At 40.4% G+C, this 13,641-nt stretch overlaps 1 protein-coding gene and 2 long non-coding RNA genes across 4 annotated transcripts in view; 2 read left to right on the forward strand and 1 right to left on the reverse strand.

Annotated features, from left to right (window-relative positions):
• The window catches only part of LOC103480446 (carboxypeptidase Z), a 9,252-nt gene extending 5,841 nt beyond the window's left edge, over positions 1-3,411 (forward strand). For both annotated transcript variants that reach the window (XM_008435395.2, XM_017310569.1), the window contains exons 6-11: positions 12-173; positions 292-450; positions 1,053-1,179; positions 1,374-1,513; positions 1,663-1,762; positions 2,535-3,411. In XM_008435395.2, coding sequence (XP_008433617.1) covers positions 12-173; positions 292-450; positions 1,053-1,179; positions 1,374-1,513; positions 1,663-1,762; positions 2,535-2,890 — 1,044 coding nt within the window. In that variant the 3' untranslated portion in view covers positions 2,891-3,411. The remainder of the gene's footprint in view (positions 1-11; positions 174-291; positions 451-1,052; positions 1,180-1,373; positions 1,514-1,662; positions 1,763-2,534) is intronic.
• A 404-nt stretch (positions 3,412-3,815) lies between these two features.
• On the reverse strand, positions 3,816-5,879 carry LOC103480442 (uncharacterized). The gene is made up of 3 exons (XR_536092.1): positions 5,626-5,879; positions 4,991-5,069; positions 3,816-3,910 (listed from the first exon to the last, which is right to left on the reverse strand). It is a non-coding gene; the product is annotated as an uncharacterized LOC103480442 (long non-coding RNA).
• LOC108167224 (uncharacterized) overlaps positions 5,153-13,641 on the forward strand; it is a 65,546-nt gene continuing 57,057 nt past the window's right edge. Inside the window, exon 1 of the long non-coding RNA XR_001777593.1 lies at positions 5,153-5,368. This is a non-coding gene — a long non-coding RNA (uncharacterized LOC108167224). The remainder of the gene's footprint in view (positions 5,369-13,641) is intronic.

The following is a 13,641-nucleotide window of genomic DNA, read 5'->3' on the forward strand; positions in this document are numbered from 1 at the left end:
TTAATCTACAGGGTGACAGGTATGGCTATGGGAACGTCGGCCGAAACAACGCCCAGAACATCGACCTGAACAGGAACTTTCCTGACCTGACGACCGTCGTTTACAGAAGACGCAGACAGAAGGGCTTCCGCACAGACCACATCTCCATCCCAGACAATTACTGGTTTGGTAAGGTACAGAATGACTCTTCGTTGTCTAAAAGACAGAACTGCTGCAAAGTCTTTTTTGTCACTTTGGAGAAGATAAACTGAACTGACATCTGAAAGAGAGTCTCTAAATGCCGGTCGTCAGGTTGCACCGGAGACGTATGCGGTCATGAAGTGGATCCGCTCCGTCCCGTTTGTGCTCTCCGCCAGCTTCCACAGCGGCGACCGGATGGTCTCCTACCCCTACGATCTGTCCAAACACCCGCGTGGGCAGAACATGTTCTCCCCCACACCTGACGATAAGGTAGGCGGGTACCGTGAATCACAGATTTTAAATGCTTCACAAAACTTTTTCATGTCAGACGAAGATAACCTAGAAATACAAAAAGGTTGTTTTGAAAGGATGATTTCATTTACTAAAGTAAAAAAAGCTATCCAAACTCATCTGGCCCTGTGTGTAGACTACAGTGACCCATATCTTGTTCTTGCTATTGATAACAGTTTAAAATAATTGACCCCAAAATAAAAAATAAAAAAACAGAAGAAATTCTTAATGCAAATGAGACCTCTTTATATATTAGATAAGACATCTAATGTCATTTACAGAATTGTTTTCTACTATCAGACTATTTTTGTTTCCTTTGTTAAAGTATTCCATGTCTATTGCTGTAGATAAATAAAATCAGAATGGAATTAGTTTTTTCCTTTTATTTTAAAACCCAATATTTGTGGCAAAGAACTACTTTCAAATTTACACTTTCGGTCTGCATGGCAACAACTTTGGTTCTCTCTCAAGGTTTTCCTGGTAGAGAGCTAAATTTATAGTCCAGTGACAGATGGGTAGCATAGTTTACTCAGCTACGTTTGCTTGAGGTCAATTTTGCATCATTTGCGTCTGATTTAAAGGTTTTCAAACTTCTCGCGAGAACTTATGCAGACTCAAACACAGCAACACCCAGAGAATGTGGATCATCCCACGACGGCAGCCAGAAAGGAGTCATTAACGGAGCGCAGTGGGGCAGCATTTCAGGCGGTGAGTAAAAAAAAAAAAAAGCATTCCTAAACCAATCTGGTGATGTGAAACTGTAATTCCGCCTGGAGCCCTGTAGAGGTCACTATAAGACCAGCCATGATCCATCGCTTTGTGGGGCAAGAAAGGAGGATCCTGCAAGGTGATTTGATATTATAAGAAATAAGATTAAAGCTGTTTGCTTCGTCTATGACCAGGTATGCAAGACTTCAACTACCTTCACTCCAACTGTTTCGAGGTGACCGTGTCTCTCGGATGTGATAAATTCCCTCCTGAAGAAGAACTGTTCCTCAGCTGGCAGGACAACCAAGAAGCTTTGATTGCCTTCATTGAGGCGGTGAGATTTTTCTTTTATAGCTTTGGGTAAACCTACCGAACCTGAGCTGACCACAGATACATTTGTAGATGCAATCCTTTCATTAGAAATGGACAAAAACAAAACCAAAGGAGGAAAACATTAATTTTGTTGTTGTTTTCACTGACCAGACTCACAGAGGGATCAAAGGGTTTGTAAAAGATGAAGAGGGAAAAGGAATAAAAGGTGCGAGAATATCAGTCAGAGGAATACGGCACGACATCACCACAGGTAAATATACCTGGAGGATACGCAATGAGTTAACGATAAAACACAATATGCATATAAGAACCTTCACACATTCTGTCACATTTCAAACATTAACTTGGACAATTTATTGGGATTTCATTTTAAGTGTTAAATCAACACCAGTTGGTAGTTCGTTATTCATGGTTGGTTTACCATCCCATCCCTACCGCATGATGCTGCCACCGCCATGTTTTGTGCTACTTTTCTGTCACACTGTACCTCAGATGCTGCAAAGGTGACCTCTGTCACCACTTTGTGACCTCTGAAAGCAGCTGACCACGCCGGATTTCATTTAGGAGCATCGTTGTAAAGAAGGCTGAGTGCAAAAGTCCATGTATTTCTTTCTTTCCACTTTACAATTACGCACAACTTTGTGTTGGTCTAAACCAGAAGATCAAAACGGAATATGTTGATATTTGTGATAGGGATGTGACAAAATGTGAGAAAGTTCAATGCGAAAGTGTTGCTATAAACATTATTTATTCATTTATTTTCAATGAACTCAGAATTACTTTCAGCTCATTTACTTATTTTTATTCTCCACCTTACTTTTAGTTCAGCTTACTTCATATTTTAACACGTGACATTGATGCTTTTAATCATTTTAAAGTAATCCTTCAGTATTAAATTGCACAATATCGCTCCTCTGACTCTGTAGAGATATTTTTGCCCTGAAACTTTATTGTAGTCCCTTCAAAGTAAGTATAAGCTAAGCTTCAAAATAATCATACCGACCGTTTTTGTTCCTGCCCAGCTGAAAATGGAGACTACTGGCGGCTTCTCACCCCGGGCATCCACATCGTCACCGCCTCGGCGACCGGCTACGCCCGCGCTACAAAGAAAGTCCATTTGCCGACTCGCATGCAGTCTGCGGGCCGGGTGGACTTTGTGCTGCAGAAAGCTCCTCTAGACCGCGGCATGGAGGAGGAGGAAAGGGTCTTGTCCTCGAGCAGCTACGACCGATTCGACCCGTACAACCAGTACAACCAGTACACCATGATGGCCGACGTGAACCGGCAACGTGAGGAGAGAGCGGAGAAACCATGGTGGTGGAGCTACTTTGCCTCACTTGGGGGGCCTGTCCCCACCTGGCTGCTGAAACGCCATTAGAGCTTTAAAAAGAGAAAAAAAACAAAGCAGTGAACTTGCCTTTTTTTTTTTTTTAAATGGTGTAATGCATGCAAATGTACAAGTACAATTAGGCCGTGGTTTTTTCTGAATGTTTTTCTAAGCACCTTCACAAGCTTTTGTCGTATAAATAAAATGGCTTTTGGTAATTTGCATAATTTAAAACTTGATTTAATCACAAATATTTGCTGTTTTGTTTTGGTTCACAACACGACAGACTTTAAAGTCCACCATAGTTTGTGGTTGTAACATGGCTTTTAGCATAAAAAGTTAAAGCAGCTGCCACCAGAGGGCAGCAGAGTCTTCTTTAGGCCAAACTTGCTCCAAACTCTTGCTTTGGTCAACACAGAACAAATGTACTAATTTGCAACTTCTCTCCCATTTTGTTACGAGATCGCGAATTTGCTGTAAGGTAATGACATAATTCTAATATACTATTACTAATATTTCTAGTATAACAAGTACCATCAACTAATGATTACAATAAAGTCTTATATGCAGCACTCTCCATGACTAATTCATTATGAACTGAAAGTCATGTGTGTCATTTAGATTTTAGGTTCTTTTAGTGTTTGTACGAAACAAAGTAAGGTTTCTGAGAAAAGAAATGAATGAATTCTTGGTTCAAAATCCTGACAGTAAAATGTCATTTTTGACATGAAATGCAACACCTGACATAAAATCACACAAAGATAAAGTCTGGTGAATATTATTTGATCTCTGAAAAATAGACTAACAAGACACATAACTAGTCAGTGAACACACAAATGTGATCAGTCCACTAGCAGACAGGAGACTCCCACTTACAAGAAATTAAGTAATTAGTGCTGGCGCTGTATCACATAACGCCAACAATCTTTCTTTGCAAATGACTGCAGCTTTATGCAAACTTACATTTCAATTAGTGGAATTACGATAAAGACTTCCCAGTGGCTGTAAATCAGTGTCACCTCTGCTGCATTTATGTCCCTCATCTTACACAGAAATATAACTGTGTGTTTTCTGCAAAGAGGAAACAGTTTTAAGCCATTATTCCTTTAGACAGCACAGTCAGTGTAAACGTGAATGTCAGTGAATGTTATTTAAAAAATATCAGTTAACATATTCTAACGTACATACCCTTCAACAAATATAAATATTATTGAAAAGCAATTTTTTTTTAGTAACTCAATTCATTTTGTGAAAGACTAAATAGATTAAAAAGCCTTTATTTTTGTTAATTTTAATATATAGCTTTCAGCAAACGTAGCTTCATACAGTGGTGTGGGATAATATTCAATATATCTCACTCAGCATTTTCCACAAGCAAATATGACTCTTGGTCACCGTTTCTAAAACAGCCCAAGTTAATGCCCACACGAGTTCATTGAGAACATTCAAATTGACATGAGGCCAACAGACTCTGCCCACATGCGGAAGTAGAGCAAACTTCCGACAGGCAGTGTTATGATGGCAAAGGAACTTAATGCGTTGTATGTGTACATAGACTTGTGTGTGTGTGTATATGTATGTATGTATGTATATATATATATATATATATACACACACTTGGATCATTGAATGCTTAGAGATGAACAACATCAATAGGACTCCCCCAAAAGTGGTGGAGAATGACCGAGCTAAGATCCTGTGGGACTTCCAGATCCAGACAGACAAGATGGTAATGGCGAACCAACCGGTCATTGTGGTGGTGGATAAAGAACAGAGGAAAGCCGTTGTGGTGGATGTAGCAATACCAAGTGATTACAACATCAGGAAAAAGGAGCATGAGAAATTGGAGAARTACCAGGGCCTCAGGGAGGAACTGGAAAAGACCTGGAAGGTGAAGACCACAGTGGTGCCTGTGGTCATCGGGGCCCTCGGGGCAGTCACCCCCAAACTGGAGCAGTGGCTCAAACAGATCCCAGGAACAACATCAGACATCTCAGTCCAGAAATGTGCAGTTCTAGGCACAGCCAAGGTACTGGAGGAACCCTCAAGCTCCCAGGCCTCTGGTAGAGGACCCGAGCTCAGAGGATGAAACAGACCACCCGCGGAGGGTGAGAAGGGAATTTTTATATATATATTTATAGATACACTCACATCACTGATGTATGTATTGATGAATTCCCTCTATCGTTGACGTCCACGCTCCAGTCCGGTAGGTGGCGGTATGTACACCCTAAGTTGTTTTGCCACCCGCCAATAAAACACAAAAACACACAGAAGAAGAAGAACTTAATGAGTTTCCCCGAGACAGTTTATGAGTAATTTTTGCCTTATCAGCCAACACTAAGGTAAAGACGACAGGCAAGAAAATTGTCCAACGTGTCCTGCATCAGGTCTGTAAGGTTGTTTGCGGGAAACAACGAAGAAATCAATGTTAAAGCCCAAGTCTTTCGCAGCTAGAGGAAGAATGATGAGGGGGATAGTCTCAGTGGATGTGAACGCTGTCTGAAGCAGTTTGCACGTACAAAACAGGTGAGTAATGACTTAAATACCAGTTTCTGAAAATCTGCCTTCAGAAATTGCTAAAAAATGTACATAATAAAAACGCGCTTAAATGATAGTACAGCAGTTACTGCATCATGTTCTCATGCTGCCATAGAGCTACCATTGGAACTTACACACATAAAATCAAGCATAACTACTACCTTTACTTATTGATATTTGATTTGACTATCAATATGTGTCATTATGACAAATATATATATAAAAAAAGGATGTTTACCAGTTACCTTCTGCAGACGAACACGTGGTAGTTGGTCTACCACAGTTATATTCAACTGGACATGAGTTCGGCTACAGGCCCTTCATCCATTGCTTGCATTAATCCAGACACTGTTTGGATGTTGGACATGTAATAAATTGTATTTCGTCCTCTACATAATCTTGGTAACGACTCTTGTATGTTCCCCACTGACAAAATTAGTTCATGATTTCCTATTATTTCCTTGTATCACTGCAGCTCGTGATGATGAACCGCGTCAGGTTCGGCTCCTCATCAAGGGCGTGTACTTCGGGACAATTTGCGACCGGCGATTGGTAAAGTTTCTGACAATCCCCTAGAATGATTGACAGGCGGCATCATGTCAATTCCTGGACGTTGTGAGGGCAACGATCGATAACTGAGTTTCTCATAGTGGATAATATGTTAGGTACGATATTAGAACCACATTTAATCACTTTTTTAAAATTCCTCCGTTAGCTCCAAGCCTTATTATTCTAGTAGAGAGATGCTGTTCCATTGCATGGTCTCCAAGAAAAGCATGAGCCAATTTGACCTTACCTGTTCGGCACCACGTCAAGGAAAGAGTGATTGTTTTGAGCAAATAACTTATCTGCCAATTGCGCCCAAAACAGTTTTCTCTCAATTTTATGCATTTGCAGTCAATGGAGAGTAAGCGCCCCCTGGCTGCAGCTTAGGAAACAGAGAGTATTTTACCTGCTTTGTGTTGGACTTGCATGGCAGTTTATACTCATTACAATGTAGATCATTTCCTGTATTTGATTGATTGAGAGGTGGCCACTGAAGAAAGTAATTAAAAATCACCAAATATCAATAATTTGAGATCTACTAAGGAAATCCTATTCCCCAAACTCATCGCTTACCATTTAACCTTCTCAGTAAAAAAAATGTTGCTGTTAAGCAGCCCGGTAAACAAAATAAATTATTTTAAAAAAGTCATAAAATCAAGCAAGTAAAAGGTAGAAAACATTAGAGTGACAAAAGTTAAAAATAGTAAGTTTTGTACCAGTTAAATCCAAAATAACATATTAGAAAGATTTAATAAAAACCATGAGGAATTAGTCAGATTTTCTCGCTTCTTATGTCCTTCAGCAAACTTCTTTTTTGTCATTTAAAAAAAATATTTTTACTAACCTTGTAAAGCAGTCTCATTTGGCCCTTTTAAAATCCCCCATAGCTGCAAAGAGCTTTTAATTTCTAAAACGGCTCAACGTCAAGTTCATTTCAGTTTGCTCGTTAGGCAGAAGCGGTTTCATAATGGTACGTGAGAGCACAGCTCCTCCAGAGGGTGATAATAAGCCACTTCCTTTGTTACAGAGCCTGAACAAACTTGCTCATGAGGCAACGATAATCTGAGCAGTCGAGCGCAAGTGTGTACAGAATCCCACCAAGCGTTTTCATAGAGAACCCGTCAGCTGAGACGGGAGCGAACCCACTGGGGTTAAGGTGATACCACGTAATAGTGCTGGGATATATAACCACAACATGAGATAAATACAGTACATCAGATATTTATCTGTGGAAGTCAATTGGTTCAAAAGGTAACAGGATGACCACAGGTTTACCAGCTAATGGATTTTTGACGTGTGAAGCTTTCTGGTGTTTGATTTTATCTTTATCTTGTTTGGGGTTTCTGTGGATGACAGTCAAAGGTTTTTTTTTTTATTTTATTTTTTAATCCGACCTCAGATGAGGAATCCTGTCTCTGTTTTCTTCTTGTTTCATCTCTTATGATGGATTTCTGCTATGGTCTACTAGCCTTACAACAGCAAATTACAGTGACAATCTGAGGCAGGACGGCATAGGTTTCATCTGTCCTGACTAGGCTGAAAAACATTTGCTGGACAGAAATATGACTGAGTGTGTATTTTATAGCGAACCAGATGAGTTTCAAACTATTTAACTACTGTTATCTGTTATGAGGAACCTTCTTGCCATTAAGCTGTTTTTCAATCAAAAGAAAACACCTGGTAGTCTGGATAGAATGGGTTCGACTGGGAACCAAAAGTGCAACATTTGTTAGTTTCAGCTGGTGTGGCTCGCTTTCACAGTTTTCAAATAAGGTCCAAAGATAAAAAAATTTTAAATTGTTGTACAAAGATATCAGTCAGGAGGCAGCAACAATTTAAAATAATACTGAATAACAGTGGCATTGCAAGACTGAAACTGGTCAGCGAAGCTGTAAAGAGCTGCAAGAAATTTCCAATAAGTGCTGGTTATGATTTACAAGTGACAAAAATCTCATGTTTTCAGCTGAAAACAAAATAGTTTTTCCTCTGAAGAAAACATCCAGGCCTGATAAAGATGTCCTAAAACCCATTGGAAGAAATCTGAAGACGCCACACTACAACCTTTGAGCCACAACTTCGAAAGGTTTTGGACAAGAACAGCATCTGGGACATCAGCCACAGACCTGAAGTAAGACCATCTTGGTCAGGGCGTATATAGCAAAGAACTACATTCAAAACAAGGAGGAACATACTTTTGTTTTTGCAATTTTGTAAACGAAATAGTTTGTTTAATTCCAGCTTATTTAGAAAAGAAAAATCAATAGATGTTTCTTTCAAATTCCTTTCTGGCGGCAAAAGGTTATTGTCGGCTAGTGTCAACATACTTGGAGTCAGATCTCTCCTGAAAAAATCCTCCCCTTGTGAGCTGTTCTCAGCAACACACAGACTAGACACAGCCAAATTCACGGGCAGAATAAAACATAAAGCACCATTGAAATAAGTGTTCTTGATCTTAATGCACATTATTGCCGTGTCCCAGGGATGAAACACTTTAGAAGTCAGTCATGAAGAAGAGAAAGCCTTAGGGCTCTTAAGGCTGGGTACATGTTCGTGATGCGCCCAGCTACTTTAGCTGTCATGCAGCAATATATCTCAGAGCCTTTGCTGGGTGCACTGATGCTTGGCTTAAGCCATTTAGCAGCGCCCTGGTTAACTGAAACCGACAAAACTTCTGATTCCAGCCCGATCTTAGAATAACACCCCTGGCGGTTGTGAAGCTGTCTTTGCCCATTTCATCTGGCAAGCTCCCACAAGTGCATTTGAAGCTGACACAAATACAGAAGAAGATACTTTATGACGTTACCACATTTACCCCAACAATTACAAAACTGGCAGTTGCACGAGAACCTCCCCCGCCCTTCCCCCACCCCTCCCCAAAAAAACAGACAACCCCACAACAATTTTAGCCTTTCAGTTTGTAGAATAAAGGGCCAAATTAAAGCACGGTTTAAATGTCTTAAGTAAAATATGATGGCGTTCGGTCATTAAAGGCCAAAGGGCGCGCCGTAGGGGGGGAAACCTTGGATGATTTCCCTTTATCTACTCTGGAAACACACAGAACAACAACACTGGATGATGAGATGATTACAGCCGAGTAGCAGTGACACCATGGGGCATGATAAAAGTTAAATTTGCTTGTGACACTGTGCATTAAAGTGTGACACCAAAAGCTAATACCCCCATCACACTATTGTGTATCTGAGCTTTATTTCAGAGGTGTAAAAACACACGATGCCATAGAAAAACAATGTCTTTCTACTAATTTAACTCTAAAATAGCAGTTCTCAACGTGGGCAGTACCGCCCCCCCAGGGGGTGTTCAGGGGGCGCTGGCGGACATTTTTACAAAAGGGGGGCGCTGGGATGCCTTTGGGGGGCGTTTGGTCGAAGTTAAACTTTACACCTTAAATCCACAACAATACCAGTTTAGACTTTGAGCAACTTGGTAAAACTGTATTGTGTAACATTAAATCATGCTTGGCTATAAGAAGCTCTTCTTCTATTCAGTGTTTGTAGCTTCATGGCGCAGCTCCGCTCCGCATCAGTTCATCGTTACACCGGCTGATGACGCTGCTGTGATTCACTTTGTCTGATATTTATGTAGGCTACATATGTTTTAGCAGTTCTGTGATCATGTCAAAGCAGCAATTTATATAAAAAAATGTTTTATTTCCGTTTGAAAGCTGCCCGCTTCCATGGAATGACAACAGAAAATTGCTCTTATAAACATGCAATTACTAAAATCACCTCACTGTGTATCCCTCTGAAAAATGAACCCATTTAAATAAAGAAATCCCTCCATGGGTGATACTACGATAGAGAGCGTAAATGGTGCTGTAAGTGGTCCGGTATGAAACGGGGGTGATAGAACAACACAGCACTTTTAAATTTCAATAATCAGAATACCGAAATTGTTTCCGTTGTTTTAAAAGGTTTATATCAGCCTGCCTTTTCCCCATTGATATGCTTCCCGACCGCCCTGCACCTTAGGTAGTTAAAAAAAAAAAAAAAAAMGAMRCGCACATTGCGCAAAACTCTGAAACAGGAGAAGCGGGACATAAAACGGAGCGACGAACTAGTTGTGAATTATGGCATAAAAACAGAGAATCCGACGCTGAACAGTGAAAAATCAACACATAATGTGAAACACATCATGTGTTGATTAGGCGGTGCAGCAGGTGATGAGTGAAGATTACTGATGGTCAATAAACGATAAAATAAATGTAGCAACAGGAGAGAAACTAAAGTGGACATGGCAATAAACCAAGAGAGGATAATACTAATTAAAGGAAACTAAATGGAAATGAATGAAGAACAAAATGCAAGAATAAACTAAGAAATTAAAGTAAATACGGAGGAATAAACTGGTATGGCAAGACATTTCAAGCAATAATTAATACACAGGACTGTATGGCAATAATAAACAGACACTATTTCCAGATAAAAGGTAAAATATTGTTGAAGTGCCATGGGCAGGGGCGCAACTACACATTATTCAGGTGGATGTGAAAACATAAATCGGCACCCCCCCCACGAAGGAGCGTAGAAACATACGTTCCCTCCCAACCCCCCCACCCCCCCTCCAGACGCCGGTACGTTTAGGGCAAAACTCGCTACTTTTACCCCGTTATGTGCGCGAGGTGAAGGATCGTAAGGCGCGCTGAAGTGTACGGGAAAACATAATTGGTGCGTCAATTCAAAAACATCTACAATAATGATAGTAACATTAATGATAAAATAATTGTCAGTGCAAAGTAGCCTACAAATTCTTTGGTGGGGGGCGGTGAGGGACCTGGATAAAGGCTAGGGGGGSGCTGGCCCAAAAAAGGTTGAGAAACACTGCTCTAAAGTGTGATCACCTTGAACCCAGGACGCTTATCTTTATCTTGCCAAATAAGTTTCAGGTATCAGCACCACAGCTTCTATACAGCATGTATGCAAAGTACTGCAGTATTTACAAAATTGCAACTCAAATATCAAAGCAATGACTCAAAATAACATTGCTTGTTGTTGATGATGATGAGAAAAACAAACGTAATACTTACACATTTGTAAGTGTAATTGCTACACCCTATTACTTACCACACATACACAATTATATGCAAATACACTGGGTACTTGGTGACTATTTTCTAAAAAGAGGTATGACGAAGTACTTGGTCCCACCATTTAGCTCACAGATTCTGATTAATTTGAGTACAATTATTTGACCAAGTAAAAAAGTAAAATAAATCAAGACGATGACACCACAATAGAAGTAAAGTACCCAGGTTGAACGGAGCAGAATGCTGTGAATCCCACACCTTAAATGTGATAAAATACGCTCTACAGAACCTGAGAGCACAGAAAGTGACGCACACACTTCAAAGAAGAGACGTGACCTCAGATTTTCTGACATTTCTGTCACTTCTGTAGACTTAGACTTGTGCTTTAACACATTCTTGTGAGTAAATCAGTATAAACGGGTGCTGTGGTGGCACAGGGCTTAAGCACAGCCCTTAGTCATTGACGCGGCTGTCGCAGGTTCGATTCCCGGCCTGGCGACCTTTACCGCATGTCTTTCCCCATCTCTTGTTACCAACTTTCCTGTCAATTAACTATCAAACAAAGGCCACTAGAGCCAATAAAACCTTAAAAAATAAAATCAGTATAAACGGCAAACTAGATGGAAAACTATAACAGCTACTTAGGGTTTCTAGAAAGGATGAGATTCCTTTAAAGACATTTTGGTCCGATGATGATTCCTGTTAAAAAAACACAAGACTCTGGAGAGAAAATATCATCTGTCTGTATCTTACCAAGAGTAGACTGCTCTTAAGTTTGATAAAGGAAATTTAAGATTTACTGGAAACCTGAACTATCAGCTAACCAAAAAAAAAAACCTGTCATCTTTCTGTTACTATGGTTACGTTGTGTTCACCATGTTCGGTTCTCTTGTACATCTCTCACATGTAACGTTACTGGTAATGGACAATGGGTCATTTTGTATAAATGCCTATCAGCTTTAAACGTTAAGTCACAGTGTTTTGATGTGTATGTGCCACTGATTCTTTATCAGTTTTGTGTTCAAATATAAAGTTCAGTTCGCATTTTACAGCACACATGTTTTAATATCATACCTTAAAATTACTTTTAACCAACATAGTTCATGTTGAGAAGAGGATATTATTGATCCAAGAATATCAGGTGACATTTTAAGGTAAAAGGAAGTCAATGAAACTCAGATTTTATATTTGTTTTTTTTTTTTGCCTTGAAGTACATGGAAATTGTTAGCCACATTACCTGAATTACAGTCAATGTAAAAAAGTAAAAAAAAAATCTTGCTTTGGAACCACTTGTACTATCTATTTCTTCTTGCTCTCAGCAGATATCAAATAACCTTGCAAACAAAGCTCCCGCACAATCTGTAACACAAATGCAGCTCAGAAAGGTCAGTGTTTCCATCACAGCACGCTCATGCTAACAAGTTAATTACACGTAGTCCTGCGCACATGAACTTTAAGCCTGTATTTATAGTCAAAGGAGCTCTGCGGTTAGGTGCACTGAGCTAATTATGTGATGAAAAATCTCCCGTGGCACGAGGGTAATTTTTCAGTGCTCTTTAAAGATAGTAGAGGATATGGCAGATAACTGCTTGAAGCCCTTGCGAGTCAGCAGCGGCCGAGCTAAATGTGGCAGCAAGTGTCAGGCCAAATCAATACACGCTTCCCAGGATTCCTTTGGTGCTATAATCCAGGCTGCAGTGGGCACTGACCCCGGGGAAGCCTGGGCTCTTGTTTTCTTGCCCTGGTTTCTTCAAAAGGAGCTGCACTTATGGATATGGCAGTACAGAGCATAAGCTAATTACTTAAAAAAATGGACAGGATTTGAGAGCTATAACCTGCTTAACTTATAGATAGAAACCTCAGTGTCCGACAGCGGCTCTGTGCAACTTTGAATCTCTCCAAAAGGTGTTCACATAAATTGGTCGCAACCTCGGCTTAAGAGGTTACAGAAGTTTTACCAGCTGTAATGAACTCTTAATGCGTCCAAAATGTGCGTGTCAAATACTCCCCTCGGTTATGGAGCTCTGGTGAACTATTTCACCTTAGCGGTTCACAATTCTCCCTGGCTTGAACTGCGATTTGCTGATTTTGCCGTGGTGGAGGGCCCCCGGTCTCTTCCAGCTGATTTCACTGATCCCATTAAGTCGTAATCTTCTATTATTTGCCTTAAAATAACGAGAGATAATCCTGGCATCGCGGTAATCAGCCGTGAAATTGAGGAATCTCTAACTGGATTTCACAGTGGCCAGTGCACACTGGAGCAGTGCAACAATTAAAATATTTGTGTAAAATTCACAATTCGCTAACCTACCCATCCCTTTACGGATCCATTTCTATCTATTCAACATTTTTATAAGTAGTTCCCAAAAGCATCTCCACAATTATTCAGCTCCCCTCCTCCAGTTGCTCTCCAGGACTAAGAGGGTTTCCAGAGCATCACGTCTCCCCCTGTAAGCCGCCCTCGCTTTCTTAACCCAGCAGCGAGTCATTAAAAATGTAAAATTATTGTCTCTAAAGTGGAACATGATTCAGTCCTGCGCTCAGGAGGCAGTGAAGCGCGAAGCTCGCATATGAAATGCATTTGGTCATCCCCCCCTGGCTAACGGGGAAGTAAAAGGTGCACTGAGTGTAACGAGAGCAGATTGCAGATTCTTTATTTAGGGAGTTATT

This window comes from Poecilia reticulata, linkage group LG18 (genome assembly GCF_000633615.1).
Source record: "Poecilia reticulata strain Guanapo linkage group LG18, Guppy_female_1.0+MT, whole genome shotgun sequence".
NCBI lineage: Eukaryota > Metazoa > Chordata > Actinopteri > Cyprinodontiformes > Poeciliidae > Poecilia > Poecilia reticulata.